This window comes from Ailuropoda melanoleuca, chromosome 5, assembly GCF_002007445.2.
Source record: "Ailuropoda melanoleuca isolate Jingjing chromosome 5, ASM200744v2, whole genome shotgun sequence".
Lineage (NCBI taxonomy): Eukaryota > Metazoa > Chordata > Mammalia > Carnivora > Ursidae > Ailuropoda > Ailuropoda melanoleuca.
Window position 1 is genome coordinate 47,810,265 of NC_048222.1, and position 22,668 is coordinate 47,832,932.

General features: G+C 47.4%; 1 protein-coding gene across 1 annotated transcript in view; it reads left to right on the plus strand.

Moving 5' to 3' along the window:
* MYO1E (myosin IE) overlaps window positions 1–22,668 on the plus strand; it is a 115,824-nt gene that overhangs the window by 75,530 nt on the left and 17,626 nt on the right. Inside the window, exons 18-25 of the mRNA XM_034660908.1 lie at window positions 845–943; window positions 7,876–8,020; window positions 11,491–11,605; window positions 11,817–11,986; window positions 12,070–12,215; window positions 19,460–19,606; window positions 20,461–20,618; window positions 21,574–21,666. Coding sequence (XP_034516799.1) covers window positions 845–943; window positions 7,876–8,020; window positions 11,491–11,605; window positions 11,817–11,986; window positions 12,070–12,215; window positions 19,460–19,606; window positions 20,461–20,618; window positions 21,574–21,666 — 1,073 coding nt within the window. The remainder of the gene's footprint in view (window positions 1–844; window positions 944–7,875; window positions 8,021–11,490; window positions 11,606–11,816; window positions 11,987–12,069; window positions 12,216–19,459; window positions 19,607–20,460; window positions 20,619–21,573; window positions 21,667–22,668) is intronic.

A 22,668-nucleotide genomic window follows, 5' to 3' on the forward strand; every position in this document is an offset into this window, starting at 1 on the left:
GAGGACCAGCATCCACTTCCCAAAACCCACTGGCAGTTGTTTACTCTCATAAAAACCAACTAGAACTCTAATTTACATGTGTTACTAGAGCATTTTTAATTTAGGTCTTTGAAATTATTTCATCTGCCCTTTCTTACGTTGCATTTGATAAAGCTTCGATGTGTTAGGTCTAGAATCACTATTAAATTTAGGTGGAGAACAAAAGTAGCTATGGTGTCATTTAATTCCAAAGTTAGTCTTTTGAAAAAGGGATACTTTTGTTCATAATTTGAATGATAGGCGTGTGGCTTTTTGTTTTACTGTTTTTTAAAATGTGTAAAGTCTTCGGTAATTGCTGTATTTCACAATAAAATATTTTTTAAATTAATATTATAGAACCTGAGGGTCAGCGCAGACTCTGAACACCATAAGTTATAGCTTGTTTGGTTTTAGAGAAGGGGGGTGCAGAGGGAAAGGGAAAGAGAGAATCCCAAGCAGGCTCCGTGCCCAGCAAGGAGCTCAATGTGGGGCTCGACCTCACAACCCTGAGATCATGACCCCTGCTGAAATCAAGAGTCAGATGCTTAACCGACTGAGCTCCAGGTGCCCCTGTAGTCTTTATATATACGTTTATATTTATATGTGATTCAGTTGAGTACATTTAAAGATCAGATTGGCTTTATTCAGTGACTCATGAATTGGGCAGCATCCCATCTAGTCTGTTTGCATAAAGTGGAGCTCCTAAATTGGAGTCTTTGTAACGTGTCCCTGCTGCTTGTAACTGGGGGTTTGAGGGGGTGGTGGCTAGGAGAGCCAGGCGGAAGAATTAGCCAATAACGTCCTGGCTCTCTTTTCTCCTGTACAGGGTGAAGCATCAGGTAGAATACCTGGGTCTGAAAGAAAACATCCGAGTGAGAAGAGCTGGTTACGCTTATCGGCGCATCTTCCAAAAATTCCTCCAGAGGTAAGAACCTGGTGACTGTGGACTCTTTTTGCTTTCAACAGGTTTATTGAGCTGTAACTCACCATAGCATTCACTCCTTGGAAGTATATGATTTTTGGCTTTTACCATATTCGTAGAGTTGTACATCCATCACCAGTTAGTTTGAGGACATCTTCATCACCCCAAAAAGTAACCCCACTTCCCTAGTCACCAACCCCCAATTCTCCCCTCCCCTCCTGCCCTAGGCACACACTTCCTTCCGTCTTTGTAGAAAGAATTTCAGAATATTGCCTTATTCTGGGCATTGTGTAGAAATAGAATCTCACAGTATGTGGGCTCCGGGTCTGGCTGCTTTCCGTCCGCTAATGTTTTCGGGTCGTCCACACTGCAGTGTGTATCCGCGCTTCGTTCCTACCCACTGCCCAGTAATACTCGCTTGCACCGATATGGCAATACTGTGTTACATTTTACTTGTTCATCCATCAGCTAACTGATCGGTGTCAGTTTCCGCTTCTTGGCTCTGATGAATAACAGAGAATGCTGCTGTCAACATTCACGTACACATTTTCCTGTGGACATAAGGTTTTACTTCTCTTGGGTGCTTACCTAACAGTGGAATTACTGGGTCCTCTGGTAACTCTCTGTTTGACCTTTTTGATGAACTGCGAGCTTGGTTTCCAGCATGGCCGTACCCTTTTCTATCCCCACCAGCAGCATTCGAGGGTTCGAGTTTATCTGTGTCCTTGCCAAATTTGCTAGTATCTGACTTTGATAATATCCATCCTAGTGGGAACGAGGTGGTATCTTGTTGTGGTTTTGATTTCACGTCCCTGATGGGAATGATGTTGACCATATTTCATGTGCTTATTGGCCATTAGAGAAGTGTCTGTTCAGCTCCTTTGCCCATTTTTAAAATTCAGCTATTTGTCCTTTTTAATTAAGTTTAACAATTCTTTTTACCATTGTTTATTGTAGAATAAATCAGTAGCCACAAGTATTTGGTCTGCTTAGTGTAACACATAAGTTTGGGAATTCATGACAATTTTGACACGGGAAGGTTTAACTTGACTGCCCAAGTTAATAGTATGAAGATGATTTCAGGAAAGTATTTAACTTACTTGAAGTAAGTATTTAACTTACTTGAGAAAATAAGCTTAAAGTATTTAACCTCAAAATTTTTGTAGAGTCCATGTATAAACTTAAACTGATTTTCACGTTTCCATTAAAGTGTATTTGGCAAGACCTGCACTTAAATCGCTCTTATTTTGTGCTAATTGTTTTTGAAAGGGATAGAATTTAGTGTCCTTAAAATACTGCATGGTTTTAACTTCTCTTAAAGATTCTAAGTTAATGGGATCCCGCTGTATTTTCTATGTCTATTCACTCTCGTTTAAGAGAGAAGGAAGCCATATTTAGCATTTTAATCAGAAAATAATTATGTCTCCAGGGTATATAAGTAGAGAAGCAGGATGTAAGAATTTTTTTTTAACTCAAATTTTAGGTAACGAAGCAGTAGCTGGCGGAAGAAGAGCTTCATTACGGTTTTTGAAATAGAAAGTAGTGATTCCTTCAGGACTGTCCTTGTTTCTTGTGTCCTGAGATTGGGATAGCTGGCCTACAGGTCACCGGTGTGGGAGGTTGTAGGTGGAAGGTCATTGATGGGGGAGGTCGAGAGACGCCTAACAGAAGGGTGGATCTTTCATACTTTAAGCCCCGTTGACTCCGTCTTCACACAGTCAAGATTCCTGGTCATTTGAGAGGCAGACTAGACTAGGCATGAAGCCCACCTGCGTGGCTCTCCTGATGCAAGGGCCCACTCCGCCTAGAGTGGAAACAACGGTATGGAAAGACGTATTTAGGAAGTTGAGAAAGCAAGTCTGTCAAGTTCTTGCATGACTATAGCAGCAAACATTAGCCGATGAACAACTGAGATGTTAATTATGAAAGACGACTCTCCTTGAACGAGATCGGTAACACTAGCTAGAATGGGCTTTCTCCACCGCAGCTATGGACATTTGGGGCTGGGTGAGTCTTCATCGTGGGGCCATCCTGTGTGTGGTGGGGGGGTACCCTCTATCCCTCCCGAGTTGTGACAGCCAAAAGTGTATCCAGATGCTGCTTAAAGCCCCCAGCTGGGAGTGGGCTGGGGGTAAAGCCAGTTGAGAACCACAGCTTAGGTAATCATTAAAGTTTTTGCAAAACTGCACGTCTTTGACAAATACCCTTTATGTAATTAAGAGAAAAAAATTAAATACAGAAAACGGTGAATGAAAAGTATTCCCTCCATCTTTCCCTAACCCAGAAGGGCCTGCCCTTAACAATTCCAAAGCATTCATCATTTTATCCTCCTTCAGTAGTTTTTCCTGTATTTAAAAACTGTTTAATCTGCGGAGTCTCTCCAATTGCCATTACTCTTGATAACTAATCAGATATTTTTAAAAATTTAAACTTGGTTTTTTGGGGGGGATTTTTGGGGGTGTTTTGTTTGTTGTTTGGTTGTTTGGTTTTTGAAGAAACTGATTCTGAAAGACCTCGTTCCTTCCATATTATTTAAAAACAGATAAGCCATTGGGGCGCCTGAGTGACTTGGTCAGTAAGCATCCGATTCTTGATCTCAGTTCAGGTCATGATCTGAGGGTTGTGAGTTCAAACACCGCCATCAGACTTGACTTCCATAAGCAATGCTGTGAGCCTCCACGCTGGGGAGAGCAGGCATCCTTGCTCCCCGGCAGGGACATCTGAGCTACCCTGAGCAGGCTGTGTTACGGTTTGCAGCAGCTCCGTAAATGAGCTGTGAGATGACCTGGTTGATGGTAACATCCGGGCCTCTGTTGAATGCCGTCCTGACCCCATGCATGAGACTTTCTTCTGCACCTGACACGGAGTAAACGTTCAGCGAATCTCTTTTGCCCCTTTATGTTGAGGGACTTTGACTGAAGTGATTCTATCCTTGGATGTCTCCCCTCGAGCTCTCCTGCTGTGGACTTTTCCTTTTGGAAGAGACAAGTGGGCAGCCCTGTCTTACACAGAGAGGGCTCTTTTGATGTCATATATCTTTTGATTTGAGAATGCTAGGAGAGTAATAAAAAAAAAGTCTGGAAGATAATTTGTTTCTCAATAAAAAGTACTCAAAAATGGCTAGCAGGCCATCTGTGTCCATGGGCAGGGAATATTTCCAGAGACAGTGCTGTTTTCCGTACGGTGTGTGAGTCTGAGATCCTGGTCGTGCAGAATAGGGCCAGAGTCCGCCACTGTCTGTCTTGTCCCGTGATCCTCTGTGAGTAGTTGAACCATGTCATACTTTTATTCTCCTCAGGGCTGAGAAAAAAGGCTTTGTGTATAAAGCTGCTTTCTAGATGCCCTCAGAAAGCCTGCAAAGTGCGACAGTAAGAAGCTAAGGGAAAAGGATGACTGCCTATGTGCGTGCCTACTACACCACTCCCTGGGAAGGAAGCCCACAGGTCTAAACAGAGCAGTGGTTCACACACAACCTAGCACTCAGAAAATAGGCTTAGCCAATGGGAAATGGGCCTGTGTGTGTGTTCATTTCCTCTCTGAAAAATCCTTTATGTTTGTCAAAACCGTCCTTCTTGACTCTGAATTGGAGACTAAAAATCAAAAGATGCCTTAATGTCCCCACTGGTGGGCCACGTGCTCTTGAAGTGAGTCCTGCGCTGCCTCCAGGAGGAACACTGTATTCGCCACCCCCACTACAACTTTCATATCCTTAGGAAGTGTCAAATAGCTATTAGAAATGGCAGCCACTTTGAGTCTCGGCTAGTGAAAATATCTGTAAATTCTCAGAAAACAACTTTTCGAGCTAGGCAGCACATGCCCCTGACTGTGGCTGGAGAAATAAGCCCAAATGTGGGTCCTAATTCTTAGGGGGAAAAAATCTGATAGGAACATAAGAGCTTTCTAAATTTTTTTTTTAAAGATTTTTTATTTATTTATTTGACAGAGATAGAGACAGCCAGCGAGAGAGGGAACACAAGCAGGGGGAGTGGGAGAGGAAGAAGCAGGCTCACAGCAGAGGAGCCTGATGTGGGGCTCGATCCCATAACGCTGGGATCACGCCCTGAGCCGAAGGCAGACGCTTAACCGCTTTGCCATCCAGGCGCCCCAGAGCTTTCTAAAATTTATCTTATGGCCCCATTTACACTCCTCACAAACATACTTGCTTTGACCTTGACCCAGCCTCTCAGAATGTGGGGAGTGGGGAAAGGGGACATCTGTGAGGAAAGTCAGTCCATATCCTGGGCAAGCGAGATGAAAGAATAGAAGGCTCAGGAAAACATGGGGTGTCAAGAGTGTCCTACGAGCTGCCAAGACTTCTGTGTCCTTGAATATCAGAAACATCCTCTACTCCAGTGCCAACAGCTAGAGGTCACTGGGGTCAGGGCTGCATTTCCTCTGAGGAGGAAACGTTGATTGGTCATCTGAGATAACACGGAGCCCATGACCCACCAGTCAGAGGCGAAGAGAACAGTCAGTACACAGGCCTTGAGATGAAATGTTGGCAGAGTTGGGTCTCAAACTGAAAGTGCTTGCTGAGAGGCATGTAAGCTATAATCCTCATCTCGCCAAAACTACCACAGGCACGGCGTAGGCAGCACCAATGGCCTTCTGCCACCCGTTCCCAGCAACATGTCCTGGAGAAGGACAAGTGAACTGGGGTGCTTCCTTAGTGGGAGAGCCTTATATGAGAATTGGGCCCTGGTCTCCCCAGTGAACACAAAAGGAAGTGAGGAGGGCACCTCAGGCTTCATGAAAGCTAGGGGGCCACAGCCATGGTCCGTGGTCAGAGGGCCCTGGGAACACCATGCAGACCCCACGTCTCACCCAGACCCAAACTATTAGAAGCCTTGCCTTGTCAGCTAAAGGGAGAGAAAGTCTCTGCAAAACAACTTCCTTCCTATAAAAAAAATCGACGAGAAATGCAGTGCCATTTTAATAGGGGTGGGAGTATGTGAATTGCAGAGAGCTGCCCGTTTGCAGCCACGTGATATGGATACTTGCTTTTAGAATTTTGATTAGGTGGAACCAAGCAGAATTGTACTCTTAGAGACTTATCGCCATGGAGGCCTGGTTTTTTCTTCTCTCTCATAGCCTGCATGAATTTTTCTCCATCCATTTTGATTGCCAGTACATTCCGACCTTTCAGCAGGTCCTCCAGTGGCATCTAGCAAGGTTCTGCTATCCATCATTTATATGCGACTTCTTTTGTTTGACTTCATTATGCCACACGTGAAATATATTCATGCAAATGGATGGCTTCAACTAGGTATTTTCCAGTTTTTTAAATCTCTAATTAGGGAATAGTAGGGTTTGCTTCTCCAAGACATTTAAGACATAAGCAAAACATGGATATTTGGAAGTAGCAGAGAGGGTCCCTAGAATCACCTTAGTCCCAGCCAACCAACCCTAAGGATAATAACCTATGTCTGTCCTCTTAGTGAGCTCTGGATCCTGAAGGCATGGTGGCTCTTATATCAAGATTCCTTTCTCCCTTCGGTGCCATAAGTCAGTCTAATCCTGGTAGACGCTTCTGGAAACAAAGCGTCTGGCTTCTCTAGAGGTCTGGAGCCCATTCATTGCCTGTGTTCTAGATGTGCCTCCACAAAGGCCATGCCCTCCAGCTTTCCTTCTACACTTCTCTCTGATTCTCCCCCTCCTTTCTTTCCTTCCTTCCACCTTAAGTCTTTGGGACCTTCGATATTCGACATCCCGGAGTGTTTCTGTCTCTGGTATGTCAGCCTCTTGCATAATTACCATGTTTGTAGCACAGACGTGTAGTAGACTGTATGGTCTTTCAAAGAAACACATAAGCCACTCCATGGCTTATAGTTGGTGTTGTGATTAAAGACACAGATTCGGGTTCACATCTCAGCTCTGACAGTTACTAGCTAAGCAGCCGTAGGTGAGTCCCTGTTTTCCTCTGTCTCGTACTCTGCAAAATGGAAAGACCAGCGGAATCAGGTGGCTGTAAGAATAAAACGAGAGCCTACATCTGAAGCACCAAGGACAGCGCTTGATGCAGAGAGAGCCCCGTAGACGTTGGCCCTTTGCTGTTAGTGATGACCTCTGAGCCCCGGACATTGGGAAGGTGCTAGGTGTGTAGTATGAACTACACGGGTGTGGCATCCGTGTGCAGAGCTCTTGTCCTCATGGAGGAGGCATAAATGAATTAAGTGCAAACATGAATAGAATTACAGACTATAATATATGCTGGGAAGGAAAAATATAATTTTCTATGAGAGAAACGAGTGGGGGGGGTGTTGTTCGAGTAGTCCAGAAAGGCCTCTCTGGAATGGCCCCTGAAGGGTGGTCCCCTACACTGGAGCCCACCACATGAGGCCTTTGCAGAACGGCACAGCTGGTAGAGGGAACAGCATGGGCCAGGCCCCAAGGAGGGGAAGTTTAGTGTGTGCGAAGAAGAGGCCATCCTCCCAGGAACACAGTGAGTAGGAGAGAACGTAGAGAGAAGAGCCAAGGACCAGATCACCTGGGCCTTGGACTCAAGCTGCACAGAATTCCGAAGATGAAAGTGGATACTTTGTAATAACCGATGCTTATAGGAGCTTTATAAGACTCTTTGCATTAACTGTTAAGTGCACAGAAGAATTCAGGGGAAATCACCACTGAGAAAAGAAGGTTTGATTTTGCCCAAAGATTGTCACTGGCCACCTTCAGGAGTGCTATTTTTAGATGGTGGTAGAAAGGAAAAGCAGATTTTCACCGGGGCGTTAACATGGAAACGGTCGGATAGGAAGTGGGGAGGAGGGATGCTCCGAAATGGGAATACCAGACCCGCTGGATTTTTGCAGCCTTCGAGACCCGTGCCTCGGCCCTAGAACAGAGGTGAGTGGATCTCCAGGACCCCATGCTACCAGGTGCCTTTGGTGGGTAGTCCTGTCCGAGTCTCACTCTTCTCTCCCCGACCGTCCTCACAGGTACGCCATTCTGACCAAAGCCACCTGGCCCTCGTGGAGAGGGGATGAGAAACAGGGTGTTCTCCACTTGCTGCAGTCCGTCAACATGGACAGTGACCAGTTCCAGCTCGGGAGGAGCAAAGTGTTCATCAAAGCCCCCGAGTCTGTGAGTGCGCAGCTGACCTCCCCCCGTCATTGCCCCCTGGTCGTTTCCTCGGGGCCACCCCTCTCCCCGCAGCACCTCTGCTACCCCTGTCCACACACGGCTAGCTGCATTCTCCCCCTGTTCCGTCTGTGGGTGCCTTCGGTGTCCTCTCCCCTGCTCCCGATCTCTGCGTAGGTCGTTCCCCACATCCCTGCTCCTCGGAGCCTCAGAGCATGCAGCAGGTGCACGAACTCATCGTAGAGTAGCGTCTCTCCTTTCTCATTGTCTCTCTAATTCTAGATGGTCATCCCCTCTTGTCCCTGTGATGGGCCATTGTGTACTCAGAGCCTCGTACAGAACGTGGCTCATAGCAGGTGCCCACCAGCTACTTAAAATGTCCACGAGTGTCTAAGCTGAAAGGGACTTCTTTGTCCCACACAGGAGGCTTGGGTAAACATACATCCTTCCCTGGGGGACACCAGTTGGGTCACTGACACACGGACACAGGATTCCTCCTCAAAGGCAGAACAGAGCTCAGGGTGGGAAGTCTCAGGACTATATCTTGAAGATCATGAGGGAGCCTGGAAAGAACATTGAGGAGACAGGGAGGAGGAGAAACCTCTGGGTTCATGGAACACGAATATTTACCAGTAAGAGAATCAAACATGCATTTTACAATTCACAAACATATTAGACCTCCACAGATTCTTTGGAGAAACTTCTTTATCTTTCCTGATGGGGAGGTGGCCACTGCGAGCCTAATGAATGTCTGTAGGAAGTTCTCAACTCCTAAGCTGGATTCCTCAGAGCAGAACCCGTCAGTTCTTCTGCCCAGTTAGCTCCGGGACTATGGAATGAAGGCTACTTTTTAAGCTGGAGAAACTTCTGGAACTAACCGAAGTTAGGCATCATCATTTCCTGAGGTTCCTTGAACAATCACAAGACTCCATTTCAAGAGTCTATGGTGAACTTGGCAAAATTAGTCATCAGATCAAGGGGAAATAACATGAGAACTGGCAGTGTTGGTGTTAGTGGCAACACTTGAACTTGAGGCAAATCCCAGTCTTGCCGTGAGTTCCCTCTTCTAGAATGGGCCCCACGGCCACTGTTCTGCCTCAGAGGATCAGCCTGAGACCCAGAAATGATAATGGCTATAACTGAATGGCTTTAAGAACCACGAAAATTATTAAATAAATAAGTGGCACACATCAATAGAACCCGTTTATGAAAAGTTTGTGGTAGCATTTTCCACTTTGAGTTATTTGTAGCTTCACAGCAATTTCATTTCCAAATATAAAAAGAAAATGTTGTGTCATACACCATTAAGCAACCCACAGAGCAGTTCCTGTTCTTTCTAAAATGGGATGGAGTGATTTATCAGTACAATGCAGAACTCCTCTGTTGTTTTATACCCGCTTTTACTTTTTTGTCTTGCTAAATTTTCACATATAATTAGAACAGCCTCAATATTTTTCATATTTTTTTTTTCTGATTTAGTTGAGCTGTGGTTTTACTTCCAAAGTCAAGGTTTATTTTGGGTTTTGCTTTTCCTTGTCTTCCTCCCAAATGCTTTGTTACCATCACCTGATTCTGCTTTTCCCCATCTTTTTACGCACACAAAAACACAAATGCGTGCGCGCACGCACCCTCACCACTAATCTCTCCCCTCCCCCATCACTCATCCATCCACGTCGAGCCCTGACATTGCAAACACTTTTACAAAAACTGGTTTTTAAAAATCAACCTTATGATTTTGTCTCGACTTTTGTAGTAAATGTGCTGACTGTACAAAATAACCCATGTGCTTTAAGAACCCACATTAGACATCAGACACCAAAAGGTTTGGTTTTGCTTATTTGTTACATGTGTCCGTGATTTGGGTTTTATTTTTCTCTCTCTTTTTTTCCATTTTTTTCTTGAACCTCCCTCTCACCCCCATGACTTGTGGAAAAAACCTAAAACCAGCTAATTGTTGATAATGTATAGGAAGTTGGGAATTGGTTGCCTCCTGCTTTCTGAGTCACAAGTGTATTTTCTGTGACGCTCCCAGAATAGTTCTGGGAAAGAAGAAAACAAGGCTTACTCAGAAACCCAACACGCAAGATAAGAAAGACCAACGAATATTCTTCAAACAAGCAACCTCAGGGCTCAGATTTTAAACATTCTGTCGCAGTGTGCGACCATGTCTTCTTTTGTTTTTAGAAATCCGCTCCTCGTGCCTGTTGTCAGCAGCGCTGAAAGCCGCGGAATGAGGCGGCCCCTTCCCTTTTGAGTTTGAGATGTTGTTTTTGCACAGCTGGCGCTGTGAGAAGCAGAAGCTGAGTGACAGGAGGGGACAGGTGTGGCTCCTGAGTATAGACCCAGATAAACAGAGGCAACCCGTCAAGCCTGGCTGCCTTCAAGCCGAATTCACTTGTTTGCTGCTGGAACATTTCTGCCCTGACTTGTCATCATCTTTACTTGTTTTCATTGGTACATCTTATTCTGTTTCCTAGAGAGTCATGAAAACCACTTCCTAGGTGAATGAGAAAGTTCCCCACCATTTCATGAGTTGATCGAAGGCAGATTTACAAAGACGGACTTGCATGTTCCAGTGAGGAGCCTGGCAGGGCCTGGAAGACCTTGGTTCACTTTCCAGACCCACCCAACCTTAGTTCCAGAGATAACAGAAAGAGGTGTCTGGTGTCGTCGCTGATGAGCTGAATGAAAGGAGGTGTTTTAGAATATAAATCTAGACTGCTTCCTGAGCCGCAGTGGGCACTCGGCACATTACAGCTGTTTGCTCTCATCTTCATTATTCCAGAGCTCCGTTGAGGAGGGTGGAGCAGGCAGGACTGTCACGGTGGCCTGAGTGTCAGGACGTGCCAGTGTCTGATACGGGCCTGTAAGCGCCGCAGTCTCGGTCCCCCTCGGTGAGCCCACGTCCGCTAATTGCACATCGTAAGCCCAGCTCCAGTTGCGCTGGCTATTACGCCGTGGCCCAGTGAGTCCCTGGGGACTGTGTGCAGCAGGACGTCGGTACTTTCATGGAACTGAAAGTAGGGCAGCCCTCTTTCCACGGCAGGCCAGTCAGAGCTGGGAACTCTGTGAGGAGGCCACACACAGCAGTAAACAACAGCCTCCTCAGCTCCGTTTGGCCGGCTAATATCCTCTTGGGATCGAGGCGGGGGACCAGTGGGTAAATGGTGAATCACCTGTTTGATGCGCACAGATGACGAGCCAGGCAGGGCACGCGTTGTCAGGGTCGCCTGACGCTCAGACACAGCGATTTTCCATTATGTTTTTTGTGAAATGAAGAAAACAGAGAGAAAGACGTTCTAGTGACTGTAAACAATATGCCCTAGTAATCGTGTTTTCACGTTTGTCCGTGAGTCTGAGAAGCTGCTTCCCGTGTTCTGTCCTTGACTAAAGTGAGTGTCCCTGAAATAACCAAAGAAAGCGACGCTCAGGTCTTGTGAGTTGGCTCACCTTTGCCTTCTCTACGTTCACAGCTATTTCTTCTAGAAGAAATGAGAGAGAGAAAGTATGATGGGTATGCTCGAGTGATACAGAAATCATGGAGGAAATTTGTGGCCCGGAAGAAATACGTCCAAATGAGAGAAGAAGGTATTTTGGGTGTTCTGTTTTGTCCATTTAACAACTCTTGAGAATAATTTTGAGCCTAGATGAAGTTACAGGTTCACTTTGCTCTGCATATAACGTCATGTGTTAAAAACCTTACATGCGTGTAGAGTTTCTCTGTGTATTTCCACACGATTTTCCTCCTCTTTCCGGGGGACTGACCCTCCCATCTTCTCTGTCCTTTCGGTTATTCCAGCCTCAGACCTCCTGTTGAACAAGAAGGAGAGAAGGAGAAACAGTATTAACAGGAACTTCATTGGGGATTACATCGGGATGGACGAGCACCCAGAGCTCCAGCAGTTTGTGGGGAAGAGAGAGAAGATCGATTTTGCAGACACAGTGACCAAGTACGACAGGAGGTTCAAGGTACACACTGCCCACTGCCCGTTGTGGGGGAAGCTGCCACTCTGACACGTCTGTGCAGCTTCTCAAAGCTCCTCTCCTTACAGGGTGTAAAGCGAGACTTGCTTCTTACTCCCAAGTGCTTGTACTTAATTGGGCGAGAGAAGGTCAAACAGGGCCCGGATAAAGGCCTGGTGAAGGAAGTGCTGAAGCGGAGAATCGAGATGGAGAGAATCTTGTCCGTGTCCCTCAGGTGAGTGGCAAGTGTTGGAGGCACAGGGCTGCCCATCCCTCCTCATCACCGCCATCCGCCGTTCCAAACGCAGCCTGGAGAAAGGCCTGGCTGGGTTCCCCAGTTGTGAAAATCATGGTGAAGAGAACTGAGTTTCCTCTTCTTCCCTGAGAAGACCTGACCTTCATAGGTCTCAAGAATGAGATTCCAAGAAGAGCTGGCCAGAAGGCCAGCTCTACTAGTCATGGGTTACTCAGATCCTTTGTTCTCATAAAATGTGAGAGAAAAACCTGATATCCGAAACTGAGTGTAACAGCTTTGACTGAAGTGGGGCCAAGGGACCAGAGTCCTGTCTCCAAGCCCACCTCACCCATGTCGAAGACCTAACCCATTTCAAGCCAAAAGCCCAAGCAGAGGTGGCCTTCCACCCATCAGTATTGCTTTTTAGTTTGTTGTGACCATGGATTGTCCCGGGAGGGAAGTGTCTTTGGACTCCTGAAGTTCCTTTTTGCCCGTTCGTGCGTGGAGAGATCTCCGTAATCTGCAGCCCTGGAGTCATTGCCAAATGCTCCCTTCAAGCCCAGGTTCACAGGCAAGGGCCCTGGCTCTTGCTGTCAGCACTCGGGCTTTCTTTGACAGAGGGGCTCGTATGTGTGAGGAGACTTCCCTAAATCCTCCCGTGCTCAGATCTCCCAGACTAAGTTCCCTCTGATGAGAGGAAATTCTCCCAGTCCACAGAATCCTCCCAGCCCACAGAAAGCTAAGACAAAAGGAAGAAAGGCCTCTTTGAGCTTAGTAGCTTCCCCCTTGGGTTGTGTCCCTGGACCCCTCTGAGGAGATTGTTGCTTCTGTCAGGGCTGCCATGGCATTTAAAGCAGTGATGTTCTGGCTGCTTATGAACATGTGTTCTAGAATTGGGACACCTCTCAACTCTTCTTCCACACAGAAGACAAAACCGCTGCTCTCAGGGAAAAGCCAGGGTTTTGTGCGCTCAGGCATCCGACCTACCAGGCTGGAAAGCCTGGCTCCAGTGTGTAATCCAAAACACATTTCAAGTTGGGTCCGTTCTTGCCTGTGTCCCTGTGGTTTCTGATTCTCTCTGTTCCCAGTTTTCCTAACCAAGGGCCAGGTGGTGCTGTGAGGTTAAGTGTTTAAAACACTTGTAAGCAGACGAGTCCATCAGCAGCCTTTCTCGAGGCCCCACGTCGGGGGCGGGGGGGAAGGTGGTCAGTGCCGTGGGTTTCGGGGAAGAGCTCTGGGGCATGGTCCCATGTTCGGAAGGTCTGCCTGAGCATTCAGGTCACCGGCTGGGTCACAACCTGAGCTGCACAGCCTGCTGGCCACACTTTCTGGCTAGCTGGGCTCTGAGGCTGCCCTCGTTGTTCCAAGGAACCCCACTGGAAGCTGCTTGTTTTCTCGGATGGGGACCAGCTACACCTGGGCTAAGCGGGGTTAGCCGAAACACTCCGTGTACTCTTGACAGGAGCTGGGGCTGAACGGCAGGGAATCCTAGCTCCGGGGCATATGTGCTCATTACTCCCGGAGTGCTGCTGATTCTTCCTGTTATTACTGCCCAGGCCTGTCTTTAGCCTTCAGACCGCTCTAGCAGTCCTTGATCATAAATAATCATACGTCTACGTTTGTATCAGCTGCTTCGACACTATCTTGTCTAGTCCTTGAGATTTATCAAGGTGTGTGGGATTTCCCCACTCAAATTTTTTTCCTTTTGTCTTGTCTTCTCTCTCAGCCTCTGGGGACACAGTGTCTCATGGCCAAACCACCTTCCTCTGCCTCCTCTCGAGTAGTCATGGTCTGGACATTGCTCCCTTATGGCCTTTCCTTATTAGTGGATGTAATAAAAGGAGGTACTTAGCCTAAAAGTTACTCTGGCTCTCCGGAAAGAAAGGAGTCTGAGTCACTGTCACTTGTGATCTGTGCATGTTAAAGAGCCTCACACTCGCCGCGTGTGACACGGTTCCCTCATTTCCTCCTTCCACTGGGTTCAGCCAGGAATCTAAACCAAGTGAGGAATGCAACCAGATGGGTGACGGTATGTCCAGAATCAAACCCAGAGGAGAAACTGGTACCAGACCACCAAACGTGTGTGTGTGTGTGTGTGTTTGTGTGTGTGTGTGTGTGTGTGTGTGCACACACGCTCTCAAAATACTTCAATACTGGTATAGAGAAGGATTTTAACAGTCGTAATTCAGGGAAAAATTTGTATCACGTGTATGTTCGTTGAAGACTGAGGCGTAGTGCTTGACTCCTGGCTGGAATGATTGCCCAGTGGCTGCTTCTAGTAAAGACCGTCAGAGTGCCCACAGGCTTGGTCTTCTGGACCACCTTGAACTCTTACAATCACTGTGAAAGCAGAACGGGCTTGCAGCTCCCAGTCCAACCAGCCAACAGCGCAAAAACAACCAAATGACAGTTTGGGAAATGAGAGCATGGCTATTTAATATGAAGGATTTAGCGTTGATTTCTGGAGGTGTGATCATGGTATGGCGGTTATTTTTTCCTAAAGAGGCTTTGTCTGGGACACCTGGCTGGCTCAGTTGGTAGAGCATGCGACTCTTGATCTCAGGGTTGTGAGTTCGAGCCCTACGTTGGGTGTAGGGATTACTGGGGAAAAAATCTTAAAAAAGAGAGGGGGGCGCCTGGGTGGCTCAGTCAGTAAAGTGTCTGCCTTCACTCAGGTCATGATCCCAGGGTCCTGGGACTGAGTCCCACATTGGGCTCCTTGCTCAGGGGGGAGCCTGCTTCTCCCTCTGCCTGCCGCTCCCCTTGCTTGTGCTTTCTCTTTCTCTCTCACTGACAAATAAATAAATAAAATCTTTTAAAAATAAAAAAAAGAAATCGGGATGGCACAGCAACATGTAGGTGAGACATTGGATTTCCGGGGCTTGGGGTGTCTGCTCACGTAGGCCAATGACTGTCAGTTTTTGAAGGATCCTTCAGGAGCTGCTTCTTGACCACATACTCAGCGGGCTTTGCTCTTATTTGAAAAACTCAGTTTGCTGGAACACTGACCCCAGGTGTAACAGCCTGTGTTCTTTGTTCTCGCATTGTAGGTGATGAGAGTGGTACCATCACATCTCCTACTCGGGGTTCTGTCCAGTGAGGCTTCTAACAGTCCTTGTCATTCCAACAGCTGACCACCAGAGGCCCGAGACCCAAAAGCACATGGCTGCCTGTCTGGGTCGGTAGATTTTCCAATACTTACATGCGATGGGAGAAGCAACCTGTAAGAGGACCTCAGGCAGGTGCTCCCCTGGTCACAGCATTCTTGCCCAGAACGCTTCCCTGCCCAGTGGCCTAAATGTGGCAGTAAGAACAGCCTGCTTCCCACTGCTCAGCTGACCCGAAGCATTACTGAAATCTTGACCTGATGTGACGTTTGAGCTTTGGGAACCTGCAGGCTGTCCACATTTTCTGTTCAGCTCTGGGATTCGAAGGTGAATGAGAACACAGTCACTGCCTCAAGGAGCTCCCTGTCCTTCTGAAAGGGGGAGCAGACATCTGAGTAGCCAGGTGCCATACAGGGCACTCCTGGGATACAAAAGGCGGGAATGAGCCTTCTCCCCTCCTTCCCTAGGGGGCCAGTGTTGAGGCCGGACCCAGCACTTCTACAGTCCCAGAGAAGTCAGGTAGGACCCAAGCTGGTGCTGTTGGTTTCTCTGAATGGTAGAATTCTGGGTAAGGTTTATTTTCTTCTTTAACCACCCCTGGACTTTCCAGTTTGTTAAAAGAAGATATTTCATAATTAGGAAGAAAATCGTATAAAGATTTAAATAAAGGCAGGGCTGGCCTTGGAAATTGCCTTTTCAGCTTAAGGAGGGGGAAAAAAAAACCTTTAAGTCTTTACTCGGTGTTTTGTAACATTTTTGTGAAAAAGACATTGGTTAAGGGAGTGAAACAAGATTTTCTAGTGTTGTCAACAGTACAACAATAAGCCACAAAGATGAGGGGATAAAAGTCAGGTGGAGAGCCAAACCAGGGACTAATAAAGGATCTTTCAACACGGGGTCCTACATCAAACATCTGTAAGGAATTGTAGCCTGAGCATATGAATAAGACAGGGGTGAGGTCCAAAGATAAGTCTGAGTTTTTAGAATAAATAAATGTAAAAGCTTTGTTTTCCGACCCTGGAGCATGGGCTGAGGAGAGGCAAATGAACTGAAACTCTGGCCTGGCTGGGGATAGCTGCACTGACTCCCATGCCTGGGTCACCGGAGGGAGGGGATTTTGAATGTGATGGTTGAAGTCAAAGTGTCCAAACACTTTTTCTCATTTCCAGACTCCTGCTGATAATTGACCCTGAAGTTTTGGCCTGCTTTTTCTTTTTCTTTATGGTCACGAAACTCTTAATAAATCTCAGTACATTAGACTACTCAAGGTTACTTGCTTGGGTTCACTTAGCCCTGTTGAATAAGCACTGTCCCGCCTACAGTACAGCCGGGCAGACAGGCACATCCAGACATGCCCAAGAGCTCTGCGTCAAGCAGCTCAAACAGGAGTTTGGTCCCTCACCCCACACACTGAAAGGGGGCTTCTTGTTTTAGTCTCTCCCTATTGCTTACGCTCTCTTCCTCATGCAACAGTCTTCTTACCCCTGGGCCACGATGTGAGGATGCTTGGATTTTATTTCATTCATTCCAAGTAACTTCTACGTAAGTACCTTTGTCGGGAGTTCTGAAGTGCTATAGTTGAAGCGATTAAGATAATTCCAGAATTTTCATCTGCCTAGGAACAGGAAGATGATAATAGCTTTGTGGCTACACCCTCAGAGGTGCATTCTCAGACTTCCAGAAAAGATTCCAGCTCCTAGTTTGGAACAGTTTATGAACAAGGAGGTGTAGTAGAGATTGTGAGCTGTCCTGCAAGACCTGTTCTCTCCTCTCCACATGAAGAGCTGACTGGCCAACCCAAAGACTCCATTTCCCAGGCTTCCTTGCAAGCTAGGGGTAACCATGTGACATAGTGCTGGCCAGTGGGGTGTGAGCAGAAGTGACTCGTACAACTTCCTGATCGTACTTGGAAAAGGAAAGTGTAGATGCCTGGCTCCCAGGCGCTGTAGCCCGGTCATGTTGGCCCTGAATTGCTTTTGCACCTTCCATGAAGTAACGAGATAAAAAGACAGAGTTGTTTAAACCACCAGTTGCCATGGTCTTCATCACGATGGAAAAACCTGTATCCCAATTATAACAAGAGTGTACAGGAAACTAGTTGTGACGGAGGGAAGTTTGAAAACAAACTCTTGAGGTGATAGTAATAGCCGAGTGTTCCATGCAGATGGCCATCATGTGTTCAAACCTGCCTGTGAAGTATTCTGACTTCACATGCAAGAAGAACTCTTGGGGGGGGGGGGCAGGGCGCCTGGGTGGCTCAGTCATTAAGCGTCTGCCTTCGGCTCAGGGCGTGATCCCAGGGTCCTGGGATCGAGCCCCGCATCGGGCTCCGTACTCCGCTGGGAGCCTGCTTCTTCCTCTCCCACTCCCCCTGCTTGTGTTCCCTCTCTCACTGTATCTCTCTCTCTGTCAAATAAATGAATAAAATCTTAAAAAAAAAAAAAACTACTCTTGGGCATACCCATGTAAAGGAAGCAGGCAATGAAAGGCCAAGCTCCCCCTCCCTGGTGAGGGTATTGCCACCAGTTTACTCCTCCCTCCCCTGTGGTTTGTGCTGCCGTTCTGTGCCTTTCAGTCCTGGCTGCGTGGTGGTCCTCCCTTCAACCTTTCTTCTCCTGTGGATTACCAAGCTCCTTTCCTGTAGGAAGACTGAGAGGCTGAGGTTTCAGGGGGAGAGGCTATGGCTCGATCAGGTACAGGTCATGAGCTCCCTGCCTCAGCCCAGAGAGAAGGTTCCTGACAAGCCACGAAGGCTCTGCGCAAAGGAGAACTCTCTGGTCCAACCCAACCTCATCATACTTGTGGGACGAGAGAGGCCACAAGAGTTGCAGTTTAAATGGATCAAAGTCTATGTGGAAGAAGAATCCTTCCTCTCGAAGCTTCTCTGTGTCCTCGTCTCCCATACTTGCCTTCCTGTCTGGCTTGGTGACTGCATGGTCATCTGCCGGTACCGGGGGCCCCGAGAGCAGGCACAGCTCCTGTGTGATACAGCTCAGCTCTGGTTACTAAAAAGAAAAAAAGACCACGTTGTTAGCATTTCCTGCGCTTGGGGGAATTAAAACATTACCGTGGCCAGCTCGTTGAAGCAGGTTTACTTTGTTTTTCATACCTGGAAAAACACCATCCCTAATTAAATGTTCTTCAGAGGGTTATCTTAGATATTTGACGGTGGTACTTGGAGGTCGTTGTAAGCGTGTGTATTACAGAATCTATGGGGTGGGTGGCCTCCTTCAACTGAACTATGCATCTAGTAGGGAATAAGAAGTCTCAGTTACATGTGTTGTCATTTCCACGACGTCTAGCTGGGCCTGGACATGGAACGTAGTCTAATCAATCCCCTCTACCACGAAGCATTTTCCCCAGGACTGGGTTTGCTTGGCCTCTTCCGTTCTTCCTGCAGCTCCTCACGTGCCCTCCCTCCAGGCCCAAGTTTTCCCCCCACCCCAGCCCTAGGCTATCCAGACACGCAGTTCCCGCAGTGGTGTGTTCTTTCCCTGCCCCACGAAATTCAGTAGCTCGATGGTGAAAACTCGTGCTTGCTTGCTGTTGGCCTACCTGTCTTGTCTATCTCTGTGGTTTGGTGTGTTTGTGCGTTCAGTAGCCCGTGGCTCGCAGCTTAAGCAGAGCCCCGAATACCCAAAGACTCCTAATAAGTGTGTACAAAGCCCAGGACATTGTCTTCCCTGTTGATAACTGAATTACGATTCTTCGAGTTTAGGATTTATTACAGTAGCTACAGCTGTACTGGAAATTCTACCAACATGGCACTATTGTGGCATTGTTGATTTTCAGCCACATTCTATTCGTAACAGTTTGGATTTTTGTGATCTTAAGAACATAGAATCTGAATTTAAAAGTGGGGTTTTTTTTCTTTTTAATATGGACTAAATAATCCTTAAATTCCTGATTTTAGGAGTCATGTGGGAGATTTATTTTGATTATGCTTTTGGTGGGTTAAAAGCTTCCTTCAGAAGCAGATTTCAGCAATTATATTATGTCATTCATTGTTGTGTTTTGTTCTAAAGGTTGTCATTTGTAGAAAGATTGTAGAAACCTAGTGATATCTTACAGGAGGTAAAAAAAAAATGGAATAAACAGAAGTACAACTTTCATTAAGTCTTTCCAATCTCTTCTCAGTACTATGCAGGATGACATCTTCATTCTTCATGAACAAGAGTATGACAGTTTGCTTGAGTCCGTCTTCAAAACTGAATTCTTGAGCCTCTTAGCAAAGCGTTATGAGGAAAAAACCCAGAAGCAACTACCTCTGAAGTTTAGCAATACGTAAGTGGGGACCTGGGGCCCAAAATTCTGCGTAAAGCTTGATCTCCCCACTGTAGTCCAGGCTGAGAAGGGGGGAAGCCTGTGGGGTGGAGCAGGGGTCTGACTTCTGCAGGGGTGTCAGGGAAGCCCAGCCCTGCATGCTGCTGCTTACCCCAGACAGTCCTGGGGCCTGCAGAAGACAGTCCTGATGGGTGTTACAGACATGGAAAGACCACTTTTGAGTTTCTGTGAAGTAATATGGACAGCTACTTAAAATGAGGATTTTTCTGTCGTATGGCATAAGAAAATACAAGCTAAAAGAGCAGAATATGGAATTGTGTCATGGAGACATATAGGCAGTCTGAAAAATAAAACTGGCTGGGTAGTTTTGGAGTTGTGAGTACACTTCCCTTCTATTTGGATTTTGGTTACTAGTGTGGAAGGGAATTTAATTAAATAATAACCACTTTCTGTGCTGGGGAGACATGGGCTATCTTGTGTCTGGCATCTCTCAGTTCTCCCCGAACACAACTGAGGGAAATCAGAGTGGCACAGTGACACATCACAGTAGGTGTGGCCTGGGAATTGTCCCCTTCCTGCTGTTCCATGGGCAGGCACACCTGCGTTCACCTGGAGCGACACCGGTACCTGTAACGGCCTGCCTCCCTCACCAGCCGGTTTCTCCCAGGCGCTGGGCCCCACATGCCCCTGCCTCTGGGGTCAGTGGCTCACCGAGGGCCGGTGGCTCCACCTATCTGGGCTGGCCTCGTTCTATCGCACGCTTGCCCAGCAGCAGATGTCCACGCTGGGGTCCGCAAGCGCCACTTTCTCACTGTTACATCCCTGCCCGTTACCAACAAATGTCGTTGTCGCAGGCTTGAACTCAAGTTGAAAAAGGAAAACTGGGGTCCCTGGAGTGCAGGGGGCTCCCGGCAAGTGCAGTTCCACCAAGGCTTTGGTGACCTGGCCATCCTGAAGCCCAGTAACAAAGTGCTGCAGGTCAGCATCGGACCGGGGCTGCCCAAGAACTCCCGTAAGTGTCCCTGCCCTCCCCCACCCTGCTCCGTGCCAGAATCGCTTCTCACCCGGTGCTCATGGGGCGTGCACACATCTGCGGGGCGGACAACCAGGGCGTCCCTCAGCAGGCCGCTTCCCCCTGCCCCGGACCCCGAGACCCCGGGACCCAGCTCCTTCGTTTTGTGTTATTCATGCCTTGTCAGTTCCTGCTCTTCTCCTCAGCCCAGAAGGAATTCCCTCTGTACCCCTCTTCCTACAAGGAATTCCCTCTGCACCCTCTTCCAGCTGGATTAATCCTACCGTCTTTCGTGTCCTCCCTGAGACCTTATTTATTAGTTTCCTTTGCAATACACCTGTCTCTGCAGAGACGTCCCCTGCCCCGCAGAGTGCCTGCCGCCCCGCCCTTATTCCGGACCGCAGTGATGCTCCCGGCAGCACCGGCTTGCTTTCTAACCCCTCGTGTCTGTGTCAAGGGGACAAGTCGGCTTCCAGCTTTGTGGTCTGTGTTTAACTGAAGATAGGATGCAAGCTCCTGCAGGAAAGGCTCTTGAGCGAAGCGGAGGGGCGGCGAGTGCTGAAACGCGCTGCACGCCAGCGACCGTGACGCGCGCCTCTCTGCGCCGTGTTAGAACACGAGTGGGAACCGGAAAATTCCCCCACTTTCTTTTTTGAAAGCCTACGAGAATAGAAACTCTTGTAAGAGTGTGAATATCTCTTTGTAAAGCCATGGTCTCTAACATTCCAAAAACCATCGTTCCGTGGACGTATCTTCCGGCCACTCCCGCCCGAGGGCTCCCGAGACAGTCCCCCCCTCGAGCATCCCTCCTGCACCGCCCGCCGCTCCCGCAGATCCGGCTGGACCCCGGGTTCCACACTTCGCCAAAGTTTCCCATAAGCAAAACACCAGCAGAAGTCCTAAAACCAGCCAGTGGCACTGATTTTGACGACTTTGTCTCGCTTGTTTATTTCAGGTCCCACCAGAAGGAACACAACTCAGAACAGAAGTTACTCCAGTGGGAGGCACAATGCCAGCTACCCAATGAGAGCTGCCCCTCCCCCTCCAGGTAAGCCGAGCATGCGCCGTGGAGCAGGACCGCTACTCGGGACCCCATAACCTGGAAAACGTATTTGGGAAGAAACCCAGGAGCATACAAGTGCACACATATCAGCCAGCCGTGAGCCATTTCGGTGCCAGATACACTCCTACTAACACAATGGCTCTGCTTGTGACCCTGCAACGCAGGAAAAGTATGAGCTTGTGAGACTGGACTGTGGCTGAGTTAACGATCTGGATTTCATTACCTAGCAATATTACTCCCTGAGGAAAGGCTTCATACATCGATAAGAGAAAAAGGAGTTCCTTGTCCATGGCAACCAGAGTGTTGTCAGCTTTGCAGTTATAGGATGCGGCCTTTGTGGAGCTAGGAGCCCGCGGGCTATGCCCGCGAACCCCCTACTCAGAGCCAGCCAAACATCACAGGGATATTTTGCAACTAGGTAATACCTTAATGAATAAGTCAAAAATTTTTATTTTCAGTCAGATAGGCTCTAGGACAAGTGCTCCAAAAATTAAAGTAATATCTAAAAGGATTACAAAATGGACACAGAACATTTTTTAGATCCTCCATTTCATATTTCTCATTTTTTATGATAAAACTATATAGCACGCAGGTCAGTAAAATCCAGACCTGAGTAAATGCAAGACTTCTTGCCTGTAAAAATCCATTTAGTGCTTTAGGAGCGATCTCAAAATTCACAAACTGTTTTTCCATCACAAAATTCAGTCAAAATTCAGTCAATAAAAAACTGTCAAAATTCAGTCAATAAAAAACTGTCCCCAGAATATTTGGTATTCATAAGCTCAGGCATCTAGGTCTGAAAGGGTTATCTTAGGACTACACTGAACTCAGATCATCCCAGACAAGGGAATCCTATCTGTAACCATGTCCGAAGGAAGCAGTGAAAAGCATTTCTTTTCTCTCCAGTTCTGGAATCTCACCGTTGTGTGCTAAATTATGAACACCCGTGCCTAGCAGTAAGAAAGTAATTCTCCTCTCTTCTGGAGT